Source organism: Haemorhous mexicanus, chromosome 3 (genome assembly GCF_027477595.1).
Source record: "Haemorhous mexicanus isolate bHaeMex1 chromosome 3, bHaeMex1.pri, whole genome shotgun sequence".
NCBI classification, from domain to species: Eukaryota; Metazoa; Chordata; class Aves; order Passeriformes; family Fringillidae; genus Haemorhous; species Haemorhous mexicanus.
In genome coordinates this window covers 22,132,474-22,157,989 of record NC_082343.1, presented here as the reverse complement: position 1 = coordinate 22,157,989, position 25,516 = coordinate 22,132,474, and the positions used below count along the sequence as shown (strand labels likewise).

Sequence of the window (25,516 nt, the reverse complement as noted above, 5' to 3'; positions counted from 1 at the left end):
AAACAAAACCAAGCACAGTAGGTATGATTCTAGTTATTCATCAGCTATACTATGAAATCATACTAGATGTATCAGTTCAGCTATATGTCAAAAAAAATGAAACAAAATAAAAAAGCCTCAGGAGATCTGTTTTTCACAATTTTGTCAAATTTAATATTCCTGTATTCTCAAATTCTGAAAAAATGGGATGTTACACAAGACTGCTAAAATCTGCCAAGTATAATATTTTGATCACATACTTGCATTCAAAAGATTTATGAATTACCATTATTTTCCTTGCTCCTGTTGCCACTTCTGGCTTCTGCAATTCTCAAATTAACTTTAGTCCTTTCCGTCCAGCAGCTAGAAATTTGCTCATTACAGGAACAGTAACTCTTTCTTTATATACATCCTTGTAAATCTGGTTAAAGCACACCTGCACCTTTCAAACATATTAACTCCATTTAATTTCAATAATGTGTGTTCCAGCCTCTGTTTATGTCTTCCTTTACAGTACCTATGTTCCACTTTGGAATGGTGCCTAACAATGACCTATTGAATCTTTAGCAGCTCTTAAACAGGATTTTTTTTAAATGTCACATTTTGCCAGATGGGTTAGTACTGCCCAGAGTGAATCATCACCATTTACTCTGATATTCACTGTCATCTGACATTTATTACATTCCCAGAATGTAAATTAAGGTACTCACCAGCGGACCTAAAGCACAACCTTTTGCAGTACATGCCTGGACTCTGAAGGAATGCAGACTCCAAGGAGCAAGCCCATAAGCATAACAACTTAACTGTGATGAATTTTGCAGCAGAACACCATCCATGTACAATCCATAGCTAGTAATAATACCTGTAAAACAATGTGAGAGCACTCAGTAACCAAAAAGCTACAGAATTTAGAAGAAAACTAATGCTACAGACACCAAGGCAGTAGTAGTAGTATTTCAAACTGTTTACAATTGAGCAGATACTGTTTAGCATGACTGGCCAGATAAAACTCATAAGAAACATATTCTCCCATCTTTAACTATTGCAAACCTCACAAGTGCACTGCATCTCTTTAAACAATTACACTATTCCAAAGATTAGCCCTTAACAAACTTGTTCCTGAGTGGCAGCCAACACCACCTTGGAATGAGGGAAATTGAGGCAATTCTGGTTTACATCTACTCTGCATATGGCTTTTCAAACAATACAAAAAAAACATCTCACATCTTAACAGCTTCAGACTTAGAAATAAAATCCCCAAAAATAATCAAAATGTGGAAGGACAACTCAGTGCAGTGCTATAACTACAATGAATCAGTAACAAATAATTTTGTCACACAAAACACCTTTTTCATACTCATTCTTCATGACAATTACTTCAAATTTTCACTGCTTTGCCAACAAACTACATACTTCATTAATTTGGGGTAGGAGTGGTGGCTGGAAAATTTTACCCACTTTTCTTTATGAAATCACAAAAGTATAATGATTACTGTTTCCTTCTCAATATGCTGTAGAAAAATTCCTGAAGTAAACAACTCTTTGCCTATTCAACCTACAGAAAGAAAACATATTTGGAAACTCAAACATTAGTGAGATTTTTAGACAGAGGAAAGAATGGTCCTTCTTGTATAACTGACTAATACTAACTAAAATTGCAAGTGATTGCTTATTGCATTTATAAGGAATTCTACAACTTTGTTCTTCCAAAGGTACATGGTAGGATAACAAATTCTGTAGAGTGTTTTGACTTTAATGAAATAAAAACTTAGTTTTACAGATTTGCTTAGACTTTAGAAACTGAGCTTGCAAAGCAGTACTTTTTCTCAGGGCTATTCTGCCATCTTTCTCACTTTTGAATAATCTCTCTTTTTAAAAGTTATTTCAATGAGAAATCTTAAGCCAAATAAATGCAAAGTTATAGGATTCATTTGACGCGATTTTAGTTCAGAGGATGCCTTCTAATCCATTCATTATAAAAACAAATTCTATTGTAAAACTATAGCTCAGTTAATCATTCCTTCCCTTAAAAATTGATTTTTTTGAAATTACATTGAGGAAGATTCGATGTGAAACTGAAAAAAATATTTTCCCCTCCACAAAATGGAGAACTGCATCATAAACAAAACACACAACTGTTTCAGCTGAGCTTTGAAGAGTTCTACTTCAAAAGATTTATATGCTAAAGATCTGAGTATGGTGAAGTGATTCACACACTCCTCAATTCCTTTCTCTTCTAGAAAAGGGAGAGGCTAAACTCAACTCAGAGATATGCGGGAAGAGGTCCTGGAAAATCTCACACTATCAATCTTACCACATTTGACAGACTTTCTAAAGCAAAAATCCCTTGTGGTTCTGTGTCTAGTTGCTTGTGAAGCAATAACATGAATGGTTGATATTTTTCCCACAATAAATAAACACACACACACACATATATATATATATATGGGTACATACTTTAAAATATTTTGTTTATCTCAGAGGAAAAATGTGAATTCTGGCATTAAGGATGTGTTTCACAGGGAAAAAATGCCAAACACTGAGATAACTCTTAGCATCTACTATACCTGCAGCACTAACTCCTTTAAAGTATCATAGAATAGAATCTTAAAACTACCTGTCCTGGAAGGGACATACAGGACAATCCCAAGAATCACACCATGTGCCTGAGAGCAGTGTCCAAACACTTCCTGAACTCTGTCAGGCTGGTGCTGCCACCACTTCTCTGGGGAGCCTGTTCCAGTGCCCAAACACCTTCTGGGCGAGGAACCTTTTCCCGATCTCCATCCTAAATCTCCTCAGACACCTTTATGCTGTTCCCTTGGGTTCTGTCACTGGTCACCAGAGAGCCCAGATCAGTGCCTGATAAATCATTATTAATTCATTTGATACTTATGGTAACAGCATGAATTGTAGTCAGGTCACTTGGCATTAATGTTTTAGACAGTTCCTAAAGCCACAGAACTGTGCAGCATCCCCACTGGAGGAGCAGCTTGCTGCTCAGCTCTGAGAGCTTTTGTTAGTTCTCCCAGTACAGTCAGAGAACAATCGTCTCCAAAACTCTGATCCATTACCTCTTTACTTTACTTCTGCCTTTGCCTTGTAGGACACTGATGGAGAAAACCACAGTATGAAAAGAAAGAAAAAAAAGTACATTTCAGAAGAAAAGGACCTAATAGTCTATTTTTGACGTATGAAGCCATTTTTCTAAATTAGGCAGGAAGTATTTTCACCAGGGATAAGTAACTCTGCCTCCCTATTTCACCAGCTTAGCTTTCAAAACATACAGAGAAAAAGTTTAAATTTGGCCCAAAGTTAACGAACTTCTTGAGACTTGCTAGATACTTGCTGAAGTTTACCATGCATAAAATATTTAAAACTACTGGACATTTCTGTGATTTCCAAGGCTTCCTGAGCAACATGTGGTCACTATGAAAAGATGCAGTTTCTTCATAGTTTTGAAGTCTAGGCAGCTAGGTCAAATCTTGATTTCACTGAAGACAAAATCTCTATAGCACAATTATGTTTCTCCATTGAAAAGAAATACAAGAATACAAATTAAACTTTAACTGAAGAAAGTTATAAAATCTTCTTGCTCCTTTCCCCTCTCTGGGTGAGACTATATAATGTGTCAATGATATTCAAGACTCTCAAAAGGTTTTGAATCCAAAGTACTACAAGCACTTTACTCTTAAGGTGCAATCTACAGGTCAAATCTTAAGCAAACATACTTTTACCTACATCAATTTCACTGACTACAAACACCAGTCGTCTCTCATAAGCACAAGGATTTGCAAGAACAAGTACTGGCTTAGGTCACTGAATAATTTTATAAATCAGTTTTTACTATATCTAATATTTTCCATTAAAATTCCACATGGCTTTGGAAGATACAGTCCTGATTTAGACTTGGTTTTATCTATGACATGAACACAAAATGAAGTTTTTGAGAATTGACCAGCTAAGAAAAATTTTCAGTGGAAAATTTTCAAGGATTTTAAAAGAGCAGATCTCAAACTATATGGCAAGATTATAATGGATGTGCTCTGAAGAAGAGATCATTGTTTATTAAGGTCACTAGAATAATGAAAGGTCAAAGCAGAATGTCTGATGACACATGATTTCACCTGCCTCTCCATACATTGCCCTCATCTAAATGGTCAATATTGCCTTTACTACCTATTATCTACATACATATGTGATATGTGTGTGTAGAGTGGCAGAATATGGGCCATGTCCCATCAACCATTTTATTGCTGGATTGAAAACAAGACAAAATAAAATGTCAGTATTTCAAATATATTCAACATATCATTTTCCAAAAGTCTTTTTTCAACTTGATACATTAACTATATTTCTGAAGCAACTTTTCATAAAGAACTAGGTGCATCATTTCCCATTTTTCTACTAAATATTTTTTCCCTCTATATAATGTAAACAAGCCTTAAATTCAATAAAAAAACTGCAGCCCTGAAGTTCGATATCTACATCTGGACAACACAGGCCTAGGTGCTCCTGTACCCCAAAGCTTCTTTCCCCTCATTGTGCCATCTTCATGAAGAAACCACGTAGCTTTTAATCCTTTTCACCACCTCTGACCTCCAGGGTAACATTTTAATTCTCCTTAATTTTTTTCTGATTCACGGCAAGCAGCTGGACCCCAAATACATCACGAGAGCATAGCAAGTCTGTGTTGTTCAGGCCCCAGCCAGCCCACACACCCATTAGAAGCTGCTAAGCCTCCTCAGCCCATGGAAATAAACAGTAGCATCTGTCAAGCAGTAGCAAACAAAAGGAGGCAGGAAAGAAAGGAATGGCCCCAGAGACCTAAAAGGAGATGACAATCTACGATACCCCAATCTTTGCAATTCTGAGGTTTCCACCTGAAACAAAGCCAAGCTCAGTATTTTTGAAAAGCACTGCTTAGCAGCCCTGAAAGAGACCAAGTTTGATCCGACTCAGCTCAAAGCAGGAAACGGTTTCTAAGCTTTTGGAAAAAAAAAACCAAAAAAACTGAAAAATCAAGAATGCACCAGTAGAATGCTGTAGAAAGAAAGTTTTAGGGAAAGTACCTAAGTACTTTCTGCTGGTCTTTCTCAAATTTTATTCTTCTCAACTATGATATTTTTCAGCCTCTTACACAGTTTTAAAACACTGACAAAGCCATTATAAATGATATGGCCAAAAGGCAGCCCAAAAGATGCGCTGAGAATGAGCAAAACAAAGTCACTGAACAATGTGAACCTTCCTGATTAAGCACTTGCTCAGTCAAAACTTTTAGAAATTATTTGCTGTTGGGTTTTTTAAAAAGTGTTTTCAAGAAAATGGAGAAAGGATGGAAATAGAAAATTGGAGAATGAGAAAATACGTTATTAGATAAATCACAGAATCATTTAGGTTGGAAAGGACCTTAAAGATCATTGAGTCCAACTGCTAACCCAACAGTGCTAAATCCACCACTAAACCATGTCCCCAGGTGCCACATCTTTGCATCTTCTAAATACCTTCAGGGATGGTGACTCAACTGCTTGCCAGGGCAGCCTGTTCCCATGCTTGGGAACCCTTTTCAAGAAGGAATTTTTCCTTATACACAATCTGAACCTCTGTGGCACAACTTGAGGCCATTTCCTCTTGTCCTATTGCTTGTTCCTTGGGAGAAGAGACTGACCCCACCTGGCTGCACTCTCCTTTCAGGCAGTTGAAGAGAGGAATAAGATCTCCCCCAGCCTCCTTTTCTCCAGCTAAACACCTTGCGCTCCAGCATCTTTCCCAGCCCCGTTACCCTTCTCTGGACTCCGTCTAGCACCTCAATGTCTTCTTTTATAGTGAGAGGTCTGGAACTAAAGACAGGATTGGAGGTGTGGCCTCACCAGTGCTGAGTATAGGAGAACAATCACCACCCTGGTCCTGCTGGCCACACCAGTGATGATCCAAGCCAGGATGCCACTGGCTTTCTTGGCCACCTGGGCACACACTGGCTCTTGCACTTCAGCCACTGTTGACCAGTACCCCCAGGTGCTTTTCCCTGCAGCAGCTTTCCAGCCTGTGGCACTGCCTGGTGTTGTTGCGACCCAAGGGCAGCACCCAGATTGGGCTTTGTTGAACCTCACACCATTGGCCTCAGCCCACTGATCCAGCCGAAGTTCCTCAGCAGAGCCTTCCTGCCCTGCACTCCCACCCAATTTGGAAACATCTGCAAACTTGCTGAGGGTGCCCCAACACCCTCAGTGGTTCCCTAGCAAGTTGTTTATTGTAGTTAAAAGGAGAGACAAGCTGTACATAGTAAATGCTGTATTAACAAGCTACAACACCCAAATTTAGTCATGCATCCAGGCTTTTAGTTGTTTTAAAGGAAAATTGTAAAACTTTATTTCTTAAACTCTAGATCTTTATCAGGTGCTGTTGATATGCATGTATAAATATGTATATGGACATATATATTTATATTTCCTTGATTAGTTAAACCACTCTCTAAATGGTTTGGATTTTTTTCCACAATGCAAGGGTAACAAGAACAGGTCCTGAAAGTAACTATAAAAAAATGCCTATTTCAGGGAAAATTATTCAGACTTTAACACTAAGCCACATACACGACCGTCCTCACCATTTCCTCCCCTCCCATCCCTTAGCCTTCCCCTTTCTCCTGCCTCATTGCCTTTGCCACACATGCTGTTGAGATTTTAAAAACAGAGTTAGAAAGTTTCTAAGGGGCTAGGAAGCAAAATCTTCCACAATGACTTCCAAAGAACCATAAATTATCAAATATATTATTTAACAGGTGACATATTCTTATTTCTTTCTAAATTTAATGTAAGACCTTACAGAATACAATCACCATGTCTGGGGGAATCATTTAAAATATCTTTAGTGAAGTTGAACAAGTAGGATGTGCTTTATCACAACCAAACGTGGGAAAAAAAACTTGCAGGAAAAAATGAAATTTTTGTGAAACCACTGGGAGAAATAATTCTATATATTGAAATAATATCATGAGCCAATAAAGAAAAACATTTCTGTTACTTCAAATTTAGTGATTCCTACAAAGCATCACTCTGATTTTATTATCATGCATGTAGCAGGGATTTAAACTGCTAAAATCAGAGCAAATTCCAAAGTAAATGATACCGTGCAACCCTACTAGAAAAGTAACATTTGTCTAGAAGTTTTACACATGGACATTTTAAAATGGAAAACATTTTTAAACAAAAGACAGCATATTGTTTAACTTTCACAGCCATAGAAAAGCACAACTATATGATGAGTATGCAGAACACAAATCTAATTATTATTACATATCAATTAATGTAAAAGAAAATAATGTTTTATTGGAGGGTGAAATTAACATCCTAGACCGATATGCTTCAAGAATGCCTATTCCACAGCTCAGTTGTCCTGGAAAACATTGAACAATGAGATGCAGTACACAAGAACTATCAAAAGGGAGCACTTTTGAGCCACTGAAACGGCACGTTGGGCTGAAAACCACAATCTCCCAGCTGCAGACAATGATACTATCTCAGGTATTTTATGTGCTAAAATGATCATTAAAAATTAAGCACCACATATAAGCTGCCATTTAGAATATTAATTTACCTTTACTAATCATCTTTTTAACTTGAGGCTAAAAGAGTTCACTTACCATTCGGATACTCAGGCTTAGTCCAGGAGATGTTAAAGGAGTCGGATGCGTATGACTGGGCTTTTGGAGCAGGAACCCCTTCTGGTGTACTCTCATCTGTTATAGCCACGCTGGCTTCGCTTATAGAACACCCACCTCCAGTGCAAGCCTTAAAATATTAATCAGAACAAATAAACACCTTTCAAGGTAGTACCAATAATTTTAGCAATTTTTTTTGCCCAAGTCTCATTATTCTTCCACATCTAAATTTAGTAAGCCTGTGATTTTCAGGTAAGACCTTTTTCTTAGCATAGATTTGTTTACCTCTTTTCTTAACTAACAAGAGGATGTATAATAACTCATGCTACTTAGTTTTTAGGCATACTATAGCTAAAACTTTTTTCTGTACTTCACAACAGTACCCAGAGCATGTGCAATTATAATAGTGAAAAACCACCCTAATATAAACCAGTATGTCTTAGTTGTTATTATTACATGTTTATGGAAAATAAAGTAAAATAATTTATATTTCAGTTGCCAGAGAACAAAATGTTAACCACACAATTTTTGTATTTTGTTTGGGATATGAAATAATACAATGTGCAGGCAAAAGTGCATATCACTTCATATAACAAGGCTTTTAAAATTTTACATGTACACAGCTATGGTTCATGTGATGCTTTGCAAATTATTTGCACTAATGCTGATGACAAAATTACAGACATTAAAAAACATACAAATATATATATGTATACATTGGTACTGGATTGAAAGATTTTTGTGTTAAGTTGTTGTTTATTTTTAGGGTTTTGTTTAATAATAAAATTAATAAAGGCCTGAATTCAACAAATATTTACATTTGGACATACACTTACATAAAATTTATGGGATTATCTGTGTTTTTCCAAGTTGTCCATGTATTTACGTGGACAAATGGATCATCAGCAAATAAAGAATCTTGCTCTCCAGATCTCCAGGAATAAAATGTTTGTCTCAATCTATTATATTTTATTTGAAAGGATTAGCTTCAGTTTCCCCTTTCCCATTGTTTTTCAAATCAGAGAGCAAACATATTCCCTGTGTCCTCCAAAACTGTATACTGACCCCAAGGGTAAAAATAAGTATTGTTTGTAAATAAGAGGCTCTTTTATACATAAAGATTATTTTGATATCACTGGAAATTACATTCCCAATACAACTAAGGAATGACTCCATGCTCAGTCTGAACTACCAAGTGAAGATGAAAGAATGCAATCTCAGTTTTGGGAACATGCAAAAAATGGCATTCATTCTAAACATAAAAATGTTTATTAAAAAACCCCAAAACCAGCATCAGTTCAGATGGATGCTCAAGTAACTATTAGCATTTTGCTAAATAAAATATTTAAGAAAATTATCCTTCCCAGAGAAGCAGAGTAATCTTTGAATGATTCCACTTCCACTGGCTTCATAGGCCAAAAGGAGCAGTTCTGGAAGGCCTCTCTCTCATTTACTCCTTACTGACTAGCTAATGAATTTCCACCAGGCCTACTCCAGCAGTGGAGAGTGTTTCATTTAAGGGCTTGGTAACAGCAGCCTGTCCATTAATTTATTTCCTGAATTTCACACAGCTCAATTTTTGTATCTCTGAAATTTGCTGGGACACAAAGTTTCTGGTTCTTCTAATGAAAATCAGCAAAATGAGAGCTCATCTGCATTTTAGGTAGGGGGATTTTAGACTAGTGTATCCAAATGGACAGGACATCTGGCTATGACATCCAGTGATGCTCAAAGCCATGAAAACTTCCCCCCAGACTGAGTTCCCATTTTGCCACTCTGAGAAACAGATTTCAGGTGAAAATACCAAAGGAACTGGACAGCCAAAGGACAAATGCAAACCACATCCAATGACACCACATAGCAACACTCCACCGAGGACCTGAGCCAGCTTAGCCACACTGCAGCATCCTGAGGAGATACTGGCTAACAGTTCAATCACATAAGTGCTTCAGTCATACAAAGAAGAGCGACACCCTGGCTACTACAGGCAACCTTTCAACCTTCCATTTGCTTTCAGACTGGTCTGGCTCACACTCACCCAGTTTAGAGCATGAACAGAACAAAAACACGTTCCTTTGCACTAATCCATGAGATATGATCCTAGGTCTTCTTGGCTGACTTTAGGAAAGAAGTATTAGACTTGCTTAGAAAACCTGTTGTACTCATTTATGAATAAAATTGCTGTATATTAAATGGCAGCAATCAATTCTGAAAATTGGTCAACAGCATGCAAAAATAAACATTTTCTAACTCTCTTCAATGTAGTAACATTAACCTTTCATACAGAAAGTTAAAGGTGAGGTGCTGAAAGTTCTGCTCATGAGGCTCCTGCTTCTGGTGTTCAAGCTGTAATTTTTGAAAACTCAACACAGAAACCAAAACCAATTTTTGAATGGATACAAACCAAACTTACTATTAACTGTGAAACAAGGAAAAGAGAAAAGTTCCAGCTGATAGAAATATTTCACTCTAACAAAAAAAAAAAAAAAAAAAAAAAAAAAAAAAAAAAAAAAAAAAAAAAAATTTAGTTACATCTTCTACTGTGGATGGTTGTCTTGGGGTATTTTTATTCTTAAGTTTTACTGAAATTTAGTTCGATAATATACAAAACACTAAATATTTACTTTTTTTTTTCCAGGTGTGTATGCTTGATTTGAATTTTTTGTGGATTTGGCTTTTGCTGGGGTTTTTTTATATTTGGAGTTTTTTCCTTTCATAGACAAGTAACATTTGGCCATGTTTAACCTTCATAACTTGTAAACCTGTAATAGCACATTCCTCTCAAACCAGTCTAACTAGTTCTACATATGATGGACCCAAATGTTTTTAAAAAGCTATCACACCTCAAAGATACTCAGCTTTTCATGCACTTTTATCATTTTCCAAGCTTCAAGGACATTTAGATCTTCTAACTCACCTATCACAGACCACTGCATTTTATCCAGGTAAATCTGGTTATCTTTGTCACTAGAAGAAATTATCTTTTCCTACTTTCTGATTAAATGCAAATATTAAGAGGGATAAAAATTTTACAAAGAAATGAGAAATAAAATATAGAGAGCAAAGGGTTTCTGAAAATTTATTTGGTAACTTCTAGAAAATCTGATGAAGCAAAGCCAAGATCCACACAACACCTCCTCCCATATCCCATGGCAGAGCCACCAAAAGAAGCAGCCCCAGGTGCTCTCCAGATTGTAGCTGTTAATTCTTCCCGATGCTCTCTCCTTGTGCCCCAAAGCACAGAAGCTGGGCAGGAACAGAGAAAAGCTGTGGCACAGTGAAGGACAGCACAAATTCTTTTGTAAAGAATAAATAAAAATCAAGGCATAAAATGCTTGTTGAAGTACTGTCTTACTTTTGGACACGGTGCTATTATATATGCTAAGCAATTTACTATGCCAAAATATCTAGGCACAAATGAATTAATTTCAACACGAATCTAAGCTTTAATTAGACTGAATATCCTTGTTTTTTTCAGGTTCAAGTCAGATCCTTATCATTACCTGAAGGTAGATTAATTTTTTGTGGTATAATATTTAGAACATTCAAGAGCATGTTAAGAAAAAATGAATGCATATCCAGTCTACATAAATGTAAATTTATTCATAATCAAGAGCAGAATATTTTTCTATGGCATTTATCAAAGCAAATATCCTTATATAAGTATTGTTATAAAATGAACAATGTGCTGAAAACAAGGGACAATCCTCTCCTTTTATCCACATATTTTCAGGTTTGTTAGTGAAGAAGCTGTTCTATTTCATCACAAAATAAAACCAATGATAAAGAAATTCAATGAAAACACTAATGTCTTTTAAACTGTTTTGAATACACAAACTACTGCTCTGCACTGAACTCTTCTTCTCTGTTATTTCCTTCTACATACAGAAGGAAAGGATGAAAGAACAAATTACCATGGTACAAAATAAGAAAGGTTGACACTTTTAAAAACCTTCAATGTTTTCTGGTAGGTTGGGTCCAAGGAAACATTTTAAAAGCATTTCATATATTTCTGCTCAATTCTTTATTAGTTATCCAACTTATCCTTGAAGAAAACCTGTATTTAAATTACATACACATTTTTGTGAATCTATTTTGAAACAAAAAAAACCTACTTTTGTTCAGGATGGCTCACCCACCCTTCCTTCAAAAAGAAGAGGTTAAACAAAGTGGACACAAGAACCATTAAATATTAAGATGCTAACAAAGTCAGAATCATTTTCACCATTTTACACCTCTACTACACATCTTTAAAACTTACAGCTAGTTTTATGAGGTATTCAGTACCCGGGAAAAGCTGTGGAATAGTAAAATCCAGAAAAAGTTCTGTGCTGTTATAGATTACATTCCACTTTGTAAAATTCTGCTCATTGGTGGCCACATAAATTATATAGCGATCTAGGATTCCATTTACTTCTACTGGTTCTTTCCATCTGCAAATAAAAGCAAAATATGATTAAGACCACACCAAATAAAGATTCAGACCACGCTGAAAAATGGAAAGCTTTGTTTAGAGGACTTCTTGGGGTATATTTTGAGAATTTGAAAACCCAGTTGTGCAATCATAAAAATAAATCTAAGCCATACCTCTAATGCAGTATTTGTACTCAGCAGATAAATGATTACACACAAAGCAGGGGCTACAAAAGGGGCATATCACCAGAACATTTCCTCCACTGAAGTTTGCAGAGGCTATGCCCATATGTAGGTTATACTGATTGCGTAAAGACAAAATGGAAATTAAGTTGGCAAGTGATAATCAGAAGGTTCACAGAACCACTAAACTAATCACTTCTATGCATTTAATCATAATAAATTTAATTTTATGTCACAAACCCTTCCCCTGATTGAACTCACTGGAATTCTTGAATAAACTGATGCACTATTGTGTTGTCAGGAAAGAAGAAATCCTTACTTACTGTACATGTATTGTTCTAGAATCCAAAACTGTCAGGACCGGGGCATCTACGTGAGATGGTGGCAGCTGTGCTGTAAACAAGGTGACCTGGGAACTGTTTGTACAGCCAGCGAGCGTGCACGCAGTGAGCAGGAACTGGTGCGCTGTGAAAACTGCCAAATCTAGGGCAAAAAAAGAATAGGAATTTACATGGTGTATTCATTTTAAATTGTTTTCCTATAGCTTTCAGACACTAGCGAATTTAGAAAATCAAGAAGAAAGGGGACCTGCATCTCCTAAATGCTTCAGGTTTGCCCCAGAGGAATGAATACGTACTGGTTCTTTAGTAGTAGACAACAGCAAATTTTGACTACCCATAGATCTGTGGGGTGTGCTTTGGCTGAGATAACCCCACTGTACTCCATTTACACCAGAATGTACACCAAGCAACCAAAAAAAAAAAAAAAATTAGATTTTTCAGGTGCTACATACTACATCAATTTGCCACAGTGGCAAATGAACATATTTGAGATTATTAAATCAAATCAAATTAAATTAATGGAAAAACAAGTACAGGTTCATTAAAACAGCTGCATTATATATATTTTTAAATGTGTTGTATGAAACAAGAATGATAAGTATCGATACATACAACAATTCACTCCATGCAGATTTCCCTACAAGCATGAACACAAAGGAAGCTCACAGTTGCCACTACTCATACTAATCCATTCTCTCTTTGCCTGTTTGTCTTCAGCTGCACAAACACCAAACACTCATAAAATATATTTCAGTAAAATAACCCATCTAATGCTATAGCAAAACAACTGCTTAATGGTTATTAATTTTGAAGCTGTCTTGAATTTCAATTACTGCAGAAATTGGTAAATAAAATGTATCATTTTTGCGGAATAAATATTCTCAAAGTTCATATATTCTTCCCTATATTAAGAAAGGAATGTTTGATAGAAAAATTATAGCACGAAAGTAATGCAGACATAATTTTCTAGCATTTTCTGATCTCTTTTTTCATTAAAATACAAATCTTAGACTTAAACAAGCAAATTTTCCTTTTAAGAAGGAATTTACAGTGGAGGCTTTGGCAACAGCATAAGGTATACAGGTAAAATGTTTGTTCAACAGACATACATTTTAAATATGTCAGAAAAGTTCTGTGTTTTTGTAAGACATAATAAACAGTAGCATTTTCAGAACCCAATAGTATCAAACTATATTGTTTTACAACATATTTCTGAGCACAAATTTTAAAATTCTGATTGGATGACAAAGATATCACCAAAGCAGAAATGTTATAGACCCAACTTCTCTCTCATTAGTTTTCCCCTCATAAAACACCTTCAGTCCCTGCAGGAATGAAATTTCTTCTGATTTGCTCCATTCTGTGTAAGGAGACAATGAACGTGTGCTTTTTTTATTGAAAATAGCATATCACTCATTGGTATTGTTCTATGGAGCACATGGCAAAGTGTGAGTTAAAAAAAAATGCAGCAGCTAAAAAAAAATCATCAAGTGAATGCCTGTAACAGTGACATGTTTAATCAACATAATGGGACTGATTCTACCAGGGTTAAGCAGTGCTTAAGTCAGTGAGAGGGGGAAAGCACACTCCAGAGCAGGTGCTCAAGCTGGCTCAGCATGCAGGGAAACTCCATGTATTGCTCTGGCTGCATTGCCTTCATTATTGTACACCTTCCTGGGCCCCTTATTCCCTGCAGCTGCCATAAGAGAAGCCACAAAAAGTGCAGATGGAGCTCAAAGTCTGTGAAACAAGTATTACATAATCCACATTGTGGGTGGGCAAACAAGTGACCAGAAGGACTTTACTTTCAGCACTCCTAAAATGAATAGGTGAAAGCAATTCATGGAACCTGTATAATTAATAACCTCCTAGATACTGATTAAACATTCTTCTCTCAAAGTTGAAAGTATATGGTAGGGCTTCACCAAGAAGAGTGAATATAACCCAAGGGAAGGGAAAAGAAAAAGTTGATTTCTCCTTTTTCATTTGTTTATGGTGGATCACTCTTTTCCTTGTCAGTGCGGGGTGTGATGCAGACTGTAGCTGATGAGATTACTGGCAGGCTTATGTTTGTGGAAATACCTTGTGTAATTTGAAGAGGGAAGAAATTTTTCAAGGATTCAGAGAATGTAAGATGGAAAAATGTTTTATTTCCCTCCCTGAAAAAAACAATTGACTATAAGTTACCTTGTCTGTCTCAGTACCAAGAATGGAAAAAGCAAGAAGAAAAGACAGAGAAAAATGTAAAGTTTAAAAAAACAACAGCAAGGAATGGAAACACAGCGCAAATGATCATTTGAGATCAGATTATAAACATACTGAAAGGGGAGGAAAGGATAGGAGAGTTTAAATAAAAAGCCGAAAAATAAAATATGTTTAAAAAGCAGCATGTCACCAGATTCAAAGAAAATCTTTATTCCTCATCTTGATTTACTAACACCAAAGTATTTTGAGTACTAAATAGAAAGTTAAATGGAATCTCAAGATTTAGGTAGGATAAAGGCTAAAAAGAAAAATTTCATTTCTGTAAGCAGGAGAAGAAAACAAAGAAATTCAAGGCTTAGCAATGTCATGCAAGTTAGGAGCTTTGCCATCATTAAAATCTCTCCATAGACTTCAAAGTTTGGATGAGCCAGGAAAAATAGGGAAGGCAGTATTTCTAAGAGGTTAGAAGCAGAAACCAACAAACTGAAATAAAAATCACATTACATCATAATCGCTACAATTATTCACCACAACCTAATTAGGGAGCTATTTTCCTATTTCAAGTTCAAATTATTTCATAATGGATCACTGGATTCAAACAGCTATGGATACAAACATGAAAGAGGGAGAAGGTTCTTAAAACTACAAAGCCACTGTTTGTCAAGGTCCTCTAGCAACAATGCTTTGCTTTCCATTTGCTTGATTGCATGATTTGCATAAGATCAAATGTAGGCAATTGTGGACATGAAAAACAGATCGCTCTCAAACACATTAGAAACAGATACACAAGCATTATGTGGAAATATGGTACAAGAAAATGCATCCCAGTGCACGGAAAATTCAGTGATTAAGGCAAAAAAAGGTATAATTTACAATATAGGGTGTGAATTATACGTTATTTTACAATTGATTTCATGCTGTTGCTGGACAAATTTCATAGATCTCAATTTACAAGATGAACCCAGTAAGGACACAATTACTCCATTTAAACCTACAGCAAAGCCTGAAATTTTTTTCTTAAAAATTTGCTTGATCAGGTTATATTCCAATCTCTTCCAAAATTCCAGTTCCCTGATTTTAAAGATCAAATGTTTCGTATTTCAATATTCCAATAACTACTCACTGAAAGCACTTATTTCTTACCAATATAAAGCTAAGCCTAGAAATTACAGAACTTCACTGATGGAAAAAACCCTAAATTCAGGATTTGATCCCGTCCTCATTTCTAGACTCAGAAGAGCGAAAAGCACAAAAAGACAAATAAAAAGATCCTTTTTTGAGGGTACAGGATTCCCTCAAGTAATCGTGTTAAAGTAGAAGGTAGACAGAAAAATAATTCTGCATTTTTCATGCTAAAACAGACCAAAGGAAGAAACTAAAATAAAATCCCACATATCTGTTTTAAATCCATTCCTTACTTTCCCCAAAAGAAAAAGGTGGAGCAGAGGGAGAGGAAGGATCAACCTGCCTTTTCATCTCTCTGACCTCAGAGGCAACATAAACAAACTAAATCATTTTCTAACTCACACATCAGCAAGAGAATTGTGAACTGTAGTGACCATCATTAACATCAATATTTGCATACCACTACAATTATTAGATATGTAGGGTGCTTGGAACTTCCCACACTAACAAACTGTAGTGGCCTAGTATCCCTCCTTCTAATAACCACCTGCATAAGTCCTGAGAGCACAGTCAATGCATGAGGCAGAAAGAATAAAGAATGACCCCGTTTGCATGGTCAATAAGAACACTCACTTGCTTTGATCAGATTTAATGGGTAGTCATTGAAAGATAATATGCAACACTACAGTGCCACTTTTAGCATGGAATTTGAGAGAAGTTACAAAAAAAAAAGTACAAAAACATAATTAGTGCATTCAAAAAACAAAACAAAAAAAAAAAATCCAACCAAAATTAAAGATTTAACAAAACATAAGCTTTCCCATTTAGTTGTCAGAATACATCCCAGCTCAAATACAACACAGTAGTAATAGCTACATTATTTTATTTCATCTGTAACTCTCTTAACACTCTTATATTCATATTTACTGCAAGAGAGCCACACAGCCTTCTTGTTCCCCTCTTTCTCCCTATTTCCACTCTCCCTGGTTTCAGGCAGCTACTGTAAGGACCAGAAATGACAACATCGTGTCTTGGTAAGCACTCACATGACTTGGACAAGGAACCTCACATGGCTTCTCAGGAAAATAATTGAAACAATAGTTATCCCCTTGCTATATTCAAAGGAAAATGATCCAACAACATTGTAGCAAAGGATTGTTAGCAGCACAACAACAAAAACCTACTGAGAGAGTTTGAAAATGAAAAACTTCCAAAGAATTCCAACTGCATAGTTTATGTAGGTACACTACACAAACACTTCAGCTCATTTCTCACCTCCTTACTCTGTTCTCTCATCTTCTTTCTCACAATCTGTTACATTAACTCACAGTAACTTAATATCTAATTAGAAGATAAACTCCTTGGGACCATAAATCTTCACCACCAAATACAACCATGTCCCCTTCTGATTTCTCTACACCACCAATAAATCCCAAACATCTAATTCATTTAATAAGTGTCAAGATTGCATTATCGGGCTTGCTCCATCAGACATCACTAGCACTTCTCTGCCTTCCACCATTTCCTGAAAGCAAGCAACAACTCATATTCAACTCTTAGTACAGTATATTCTGCTCTCTTTATTTATAAAGCACCAGTCACTTAATTACATTGACTCTCAAAGAGCCGTCACTAATGTACAACTTTCTCTGGAACAATAGTATACGAATGCTGCATCATTTCATAGATTTGCAAACCCCACACCACACTTGAAAACATTTCAGAAACAAAAAATATGTCACAAATGACACCCCTTAGATACTTCAGGCAACTCAATCAAGACAAAGAAAGTGCTCATATACCTAATTGTGTAAATTAGCAATGGATGGCTTTCCACATGTGCAACTAGCCCTTTAATTGAAGAAAACAGCTATCTTCCAAGATAGCAGCAAATTCTAACATTTTAATTAATAACCAAGAATGCTTATGGGATTTGGTAATGTTGAGAGAGACAAAATTTAAATAATTTTGTGAAGCCATTAAAAATAAGTGCAAGTAATAAAAATCAACAAATAAACCCCGGATCACAAATAAGTCTTTTCTGGAAGCACCATAAGCTGTTCTGCTCTAAGAACAAAAGCAAAGACTTTGACATAATGGTACACGGACAAAATAACTTGGCTTCCAGCTGGCCAACAAACGCTGATGTGTTTTAGAAACTATTTGTTCAGCAGTAAATATCTCTGGTTTTCCAAATTACTTATAAAAGAAAAAATTCTTTACTGGGAGGGTAGTGAGACACTGGAAGTGGTTGCCCAGAGAAGCTGTGGATAGCCCAGTCCTGAAGTGCTCAAAGGCCAGGCTGGACAGAGCTGTGAGCAACTTGGTCTAGTGAAAGGTGACCCTGTCCACAGTAGGTCCCTTCCAACCCAGGCTATTCTATTAAATCCTCATTCCTTTTGATACTTATGCACTTCAGAAGAATTCAAGGAACTTCCAGGTCCCATCTTGGGAAATAAAGAGCATAGCACAAAGCCATTTAATATATGGGAGCATGAAAACATAACAGTTATGTATAGGATGGTGTAGAAGAGTTATATTCAAGAAGAAAAACCCTTTGGCACAACAAGTGAAACAAAAGGATCTTTCATCATTTCAGTTTGCAATGATTTCAAGAAATTACTAAAGATTTTACATGCCTGAAAATGGTTCCACTTTTGGAAAAGGGACAGCTCCGAAGCACATTAAGGCTTTTAAAGATAATTATGTTTTAACAGCAAAGATTATCAAGTTTATTTGCCTTCACATTTAGTAACAGTGTCTCTTGGTTACGCTCTTACACCCTTAATTGTTGCACAGTAAAACTTTTTGCCGTTTATTGTCCCAAAGTCTCATACTTCTTTGAGCCAAAACTCATTCCTCAAGAGTTAGGTTTCATCCTGACCAATTCACAAGGCCACATAAACATCCATTCCTGATTAATGGGTTTTATTGTTCCTTTTTATTTTAATAAAACTATTTTAATTTTAACCTTCCTTAGCTAGGTATGCATTTTTTATTTACACATTATTCCTATGCCTATTATTCATATCTCATTGTAAAAGCTGGAGAGCAAGGATTCCAGTCTTTTATTGTAAAGCCACATCCTTGAGATAGCAACTATGGAAACATTTTCCAGGCTGTTCTTACTCCTCAATTAGGACACACTAGCTTGAAATCCCAAAGGTGCTCAGCTGAAGAAAACTCATATCATATGGAGTGCCCCACACCACATGGTTTAGAAAAAGCAGAAGGGACACATTTGAGAAGAACATTCATTTAACATGAATGTTTAACCTGTTAACATTTAACATCTTCTCTTCAGACTTTAGCACTTCCACCTAAATTGCTTTGTGACTCTAAGGACATGACATGTCACTGATCACAAAGGAATCACCCCTGATATGTTTTCCTCTGACCCATCAGCATTAGTCACCATTAGAAAGATATGGAGGCATTTTGGAAGGTTTTTTGAAAGTTACTCTTGCTGCCAAAATGAGACAGAGCCAGTCAGTCAGTGCAAACATTCAGCATCAAATGAATCTATTGAACTTCCAAGTTACTTTTTTTTTTTTTGCTGACTAGAATCAAAACCATTCACTGTCTCCCTAGTTTACTTCAATTATAAAAGCTGGACAAATAAAATGAGTTTGCAGGTCAGAGGGGCAAAAATCAGAAAGAAGACAAAGCACATTAATTTTTACCAGGCACATGGAAAGAAGTAATTGTCGTCAATAATACTATCTTAGTTTGATATCCCTCTTAATTTCTTTAAACAACATAAGGAATGAAGATTTCAAGATTTAAAGGAAAATTTCCATTCACAAATACTTCCAATACATTCACTGTATTTCTTATTCCAGCTTAAATAGAGATGAGTTGCTAGTATAAATCATAAGAACCATAATGTCTCAGTCAATGTTTAGCCCAAAAAGTGAAAAAGGAAAAAAGTGTGGTTTGACCATTTTACCTCTGTATTACTTCAGCTTTATATTCACAGCTGGAAAATATATTTGCAGTAGGCAAATACATTGCAAATTTGAAACTCAGATACCTACTTCTATAAAAATGGAACTACTCTGGATTCACATTAGTATGACCAAGAACCCTTTGGCTCACCAGCAGAAGTACATCCTGCATTCCCAAGTAATTCCAATCTTGCTGCAGTGGGAGAAACAAAATTCAGACCTACCTAACATTTGGTGCTGAGGTAATTGTATGAAGTGCCAGGCTGCCACTTTTACAGCCCACAGAAGAGCACATGTGAACGTGCCGCTGCTGCGAGTAAGATGTGGTTATATATGAATAGATGGTAAGCAACAGCAACTATTACTATCCATTTTATATAAATCAATAGTGCAGTCTCATCTAGAGCAGCATATATTACAAAATGCAGAAATAAAGTCTGTCTGGAAAACAGCAGTGAGAGCAGAGACTCACAAACATTTTCTTAGGAAGAGAGGCTACAAAGAAACAACCTCAGAGAAGGAAACAAAGCAGACACACCAAAGAGGAGTATAGGATAGTAAGTGCTACATAGAAAAGCAATTAGGATGCTCTGTTCCCTTGAATTCTCTTTCAATAATAGAAGGGGGGGGGGTGGAGGAAGGGAAGGAAAAAGGACTTGCAATAAATTCAGAAAGGGGAATTTTCAGAGACACTCATCCCACCTAAAATCGTGGCACATCTAGTACTGCTGACAAGATGATTCAAGGTTATCTTTATAAATCAAACTTGAGGGGAGAAACATTAAGTATCAATATAATATTTTTTAAATTACTTATGTAAGCATCACTATAATTTGCAAATCTGTCCAACATTTCTGCAAGATTTCTATACTTCTCTTTCTGTATCTGAAACAACTTTGAACTCTTTAACACTGTATTTCATTTTATATAAGTTTTTTCTGCCAAGCAAAGAAAAAGAGGGATGGGATCAAAGAAATTAATTTCCAAAATAAATATTTTGACAAAACTTAGACAATTTTATTTAAATATTTTTCTTACTATAATTTAATATGCATACTAAATTACAAAATACCATTTTAATGCCAAAAGAATTGTCTTACTCAACAAAAACCAATTCATTAAACAAGCAGAAGCTTGAGAAAGCACACTCAGCACTAGAAATTGGAACCAAAACAATAAAACTACAACAAGGGCTCTTTGAACTGCCATCAACTACAGATTAATTAAACTGAGGATTTATAGGTTGTGAGTTTTATTTACCAATATCTGCGTTTTACACTCATGATGAGCAACTTGTTTCACCATTTTGTACAGACTCAGGCATGCGAGGTGATTAGGGAACAATTCTCACCATCCAGGCAAGCCATCATATGATTTAAGATTTCTGTAGAAGAGATAGTATCACCTTCCTAGGACCAGAACAGCTCTGTACTCCTGAATTATAGTCAGAGGATAAAGGAGTTTGCCAAAACATTACTGGAGCGCTGGAACAAGGATAGTGGGAGGACTCAGCTTCTGAGCACTGCTCCTAAACAAGACAATTTATAGCAAGCTAAATCTGTTGCAAGACTACAAAAGCTGAGCTAGTTTTCTGCTGACCACAAAATAAGCAGCACAGTAAAATACACTGTATTTCTATCTGCTCTTCTCTCTCCTTAGTAGAATAAGCAGCCCAAGCTGCGGAGTCATTAATATGGTCAACACGTGGTTGGGCAAAATTATTGGGATCCCTTATTGCTTTGGTTTTGGGTTGTTTTTCGTTTTGTTTTGTTTTTTGTTTTAGGTTTTTGTTTTGTTTCATTTAATTTCATATTTACTTTCAAAACACACAAATGAAAACAAAGGGGGGAAAAAGGAAAGCCCGAAGTTTTTGTCAACTTGACATGTTGCACTACCCAGTTATGGCATGCAGTGTCAGTAATGCCATCAGATAACATAACTGCCACAATCTGATGTGATGCATTAAACTGGGATTACCAGAATAAATCATGTCTGTGGGTGCACAGATCACAGGTGGTGCAGTCAGCTGCTCTGTATTATGGCATATCTATAGGATGTGCAGATTAGGATATAATGTCCAGAAGCTTGCTCTCATTTGTGAAGTGCTTTGGAACCATAAGTCAATAGTAAGGAGCCACAAAACAGTTATAATGGCATAAACCATCATCAGGGAAAAATACAAATCGATCAGAGCCAGCAATATAAAAGGAAGAGCTTGCATCTGTCCCCAGTCTCATAAATTCAGTGATTGTTGCAGGCTTTTCCTCTGTCCCACATGTACTTTATTAACAACAGTAACTATCATAAATAATAATAATGCAGAGCAGTTTATTTCAAGATGAATGCTCCTCTTATTATCTGTTGATCCTATACCTTATTTCTTACATCGTGTCTGTGTTCCTCCTGTTAATGGGAGGGGAGAGCTAGCTAAATTTATTGCTTGAAGTTTATGCATTTTAATTGTCATCAGGGTGTTATGCCCAGAAAGTTGTCTTTGTAGGCTCATTGAAATATCTGCATACCTTAACCAGCATGTTAAGCCTCTACAAAGGAGGCATAGAATTTACATTCTACTGCATGCTATAAATAAGTAATAAGAACAGATTAGAATTATGCATTTACGCCTACTAGTGAGAGTGAGATGCATAATTCACAAGTGGCAAACCCTTTAGAGGCTTTCACCCCACCCTTCTCCCTGCTCCAGTCTTGCCTGTGTAGAACCCACCACATTGTTTAGTTCTGCTGTTTCACAATTTTAATATTTCTTTTTCCGGATAGGTCGTTTAGGTATTATGATTACTACTTCTTTCTTGCAAGAGAACAACTGACACTATGTTAGTAGTCAGTGCTGGGTATATGCCCACATTATGTGACATTATTGGTATCATCTTTATGAGTTTTCTTGGGAAACTCAGGGACACAACTAAGATAACATATGACTTGCAACTAAAACTTCCTTATGCTTCCCTAGCACTGTCTGTTGGAGCAGGTCCAAAGCAGGGCCACCAAACTGATTAGTGGGATGGAGCACCTCATTTATGAGCAAGGGCTAAGATAATTGAGATTGTTCAGCCTGAAAAGAGAAGGATTTGGAGTGATCTAATTGAAGCCTTCCAGTACCTGAAGGAAGCCTGCAGAAAGAGCACATAGTGACAAGGGGGAATGGATTCAAACCAGAAAATACTCAGTTTAATTTCGATTTTTATGAGGAAGTTCTTTACTCTGAGGGTGGTTGAGGTACTAGCACAGGTTGTCCAGAGAAGCTGTGGCTGCTCCCTCCCTGGGAGTGTTCACGGCCAGGTTGGATGGGTCTCTGAGCAACCTGGTCTGGTGGAAGGTGTTCCTGCCGATGGCAGGGGGTTCAAACAAGATGATCTTAAATGTCCCTTCCCACTCAGGCCATTCTATGATTCACAGCTAACTGCTGCTCTAGTAGGACCTCCTGGAGGAACAGACTAACCTCTATGTCGATTCACATCCTCAGATACTCTGCTGAAGCCTGAAATTACCTGTTGTGACCATAATTTGTAAGACAGCACACGAAGGCCACGGATTTTGCCAAAAGTGTGGCTTTCCCCCACAGCAGCTCTCCCTCTAAAAACTCTGTTACTGGGTGACAAGTTGTAGAAACAAGGATATATTTCAGTCTAGCTGCTTTACTGTTTTTTGGTTCTCTGGCTGGGGCACTACAATTTTGATTCATTCAACTCCCAAAGAAGCATCACTAAGGACAGGCTCATTGATGAAAAGTTTCCTTGTAATTTCTCTCAGCTGTTTTAAATGTAGACTATTTATCTACCTGGATTTTTCCTTTCTCCTGCATGCAAATATTTTAAATTATTTTTTAACTCTATTTACCATTTTTTTATTTTGCCTTGATCTCTGCCACACAACTTCTTTTCAAATTTAAGCCAAGACTTGTACCTCTCTTTTATGCTAGCATTTCTAATTTATTAATCTCTTTATCTATTCAGTGTATCTCACTTTGTTTTTAGTTTTACTTGACAAGCTTTCTCTGCAATTTTCTCTGCCTGTAAACATAGGAGAAAGACTTAAATTGCACATGTATTTTAATTCCCAGTACAATTTAACAGCTTAAAAATTGTTATGTGACATTGCAACAATGATATTAAATCCCAAGAGTCATACCTCTAAACATTCAAAACACATTAGTTGAAATGTTTAATCTAACATCCTTGAGCTGATGAAAAAGCCAGCATGCCAGCTCAGGATATTTAAAAATTCTTGTCAATTGGATTCAATTTTTGTTCCTTGATCAGAACAAAAATTACTAGCACTATTAAAATTAAGTGGTCATAAATAGCTCCAAAGTTGAAGTTAATATGAAATTCAGCTTTCAAAAGGAAGCTATTGACATAAAGCACCAACTTTCCATTATTGATAATTTCCTTAATTTTCAGCATTTCTCCTGGAATAGACAGAAAATGTCACTTATGCATCCTTTCTCCCTGTCTAGCCAATGATCCTAGTCAGGTGAGACACAAGGATCCAGAACATCCTAATAAACCAGAAGCTCTGGTCACCTCTGAACAACCATACCCAGACATGCAGAAAGAAAAAAAAAAAAAGAAATCAAGATTTGCAGACTGTAGACATGACTTAAATGTATCTCAGTAGTCATGGAACCTTGCATGTCCAAAGCAGCCAACAGAAATAACAATGTTTAACATCCACCTTCCTATCCATTTTAGGACCACGAGTCTAAGCCTTACTTAAAGCACACTAATCTGATGTTCTTCTTACACGTTTAGCTTTATGTTCACTTGAATATTTTTTCCCACTAGTTGATTTCCTGGTAACCCATCGCTTTAATGTGTCACTCTGTTCATACAATAAAACCAATGGAAATGAAAGAAAGGAAAAGAGGAGAATTCCCAGCAGTTTTCAGTGTCCAACTACAATCTATGTAAAATACTTCAATCAGAAATAAATCATCATAAAAAGACATATTGCATGGAAGACTAGTGAAAAGCATGATGGAGTTCAGTTCTGGCTAAAAAAGGCTATTAAGCTTTATGTAAACAATTTAAGCAATCAGTGTAGAAACCTAAGTTACATTGCTGGCAGTGATAACAGGAAAGGAAGTATACTCAAAAGCCTCTCATGGTTTTGGGGACAAGATCCTTTCCTTGCATATGTTTCTGCATAACTTAAGAGGAGATTTTGAAAATACATGAATACTCCAATTGTACAAACCACCAAATATTTTTGAAATCAAACTTACATCCAACTATTTTATGGTCTGATAACACACAGCCTTTGCATTGTTCACACACAAGAAAAGACTTGTGCAAGATGGAAAATACACAGAAAAGTCTGCACTTACATTAATTGGTGAAGTATTTTAGAAATGGAAATTCTAAGGAAGTTTCTCAGACTTACTGAAATTATAAATCTGAAACACATGCAAAAATTAAGGATTGCACTTTCCATAAATTTGTCACCTTAAAGGTTTCTGGTTTTTTCAGTAAATAACATGCTGAAAATATTTCAGTAATGGTAAATGACTCAACACTCTCATGGTCATGGATTCAGTAAAAGCAAAAGGAACGGGAAACCCTAGAAGTTCTGCTGTGGTGTTACCTGCCCATACGTTGTCATAATTTATCAATATTCCAAGGTTAAAGAAATGTTGGGATACACCA

The 25,516-nt window shown here is 36.3% G+C and overlaps 1 protein-coding gene across 1 annotated transcript in view; it reads right to left on the bottom strand.

Moving 5' to 3' along the window:
* USH2A (usherin) overlaps positions 1-25,516 on the bottom strand; it is a 373,434-nt gene that overhangs the window by 176,697 nt on the left and 171,221 nt on the right. Inside the window, exons 32-35 of the mRNA XM_059841048.1 lie at positions 12,556-12,715; positions 11,898-12,069; positions 7,619-7,766; positions 690-841 (exon numbers count right to left, since the gene is read on the bottom strand). Of these exons, the coding sequence (XP_059697031.1) occupies positions 690-841; positions 7,619-7,766; positions 11,898-12,069; positions 12,556-12,715 (632 nt within the window). The remainder of the gene's footprint in view (positions 1-689; positions 842-7,618; positions 7,767-11,897; positions 12,070-12,555; positions 12,716-25,516) is intronic.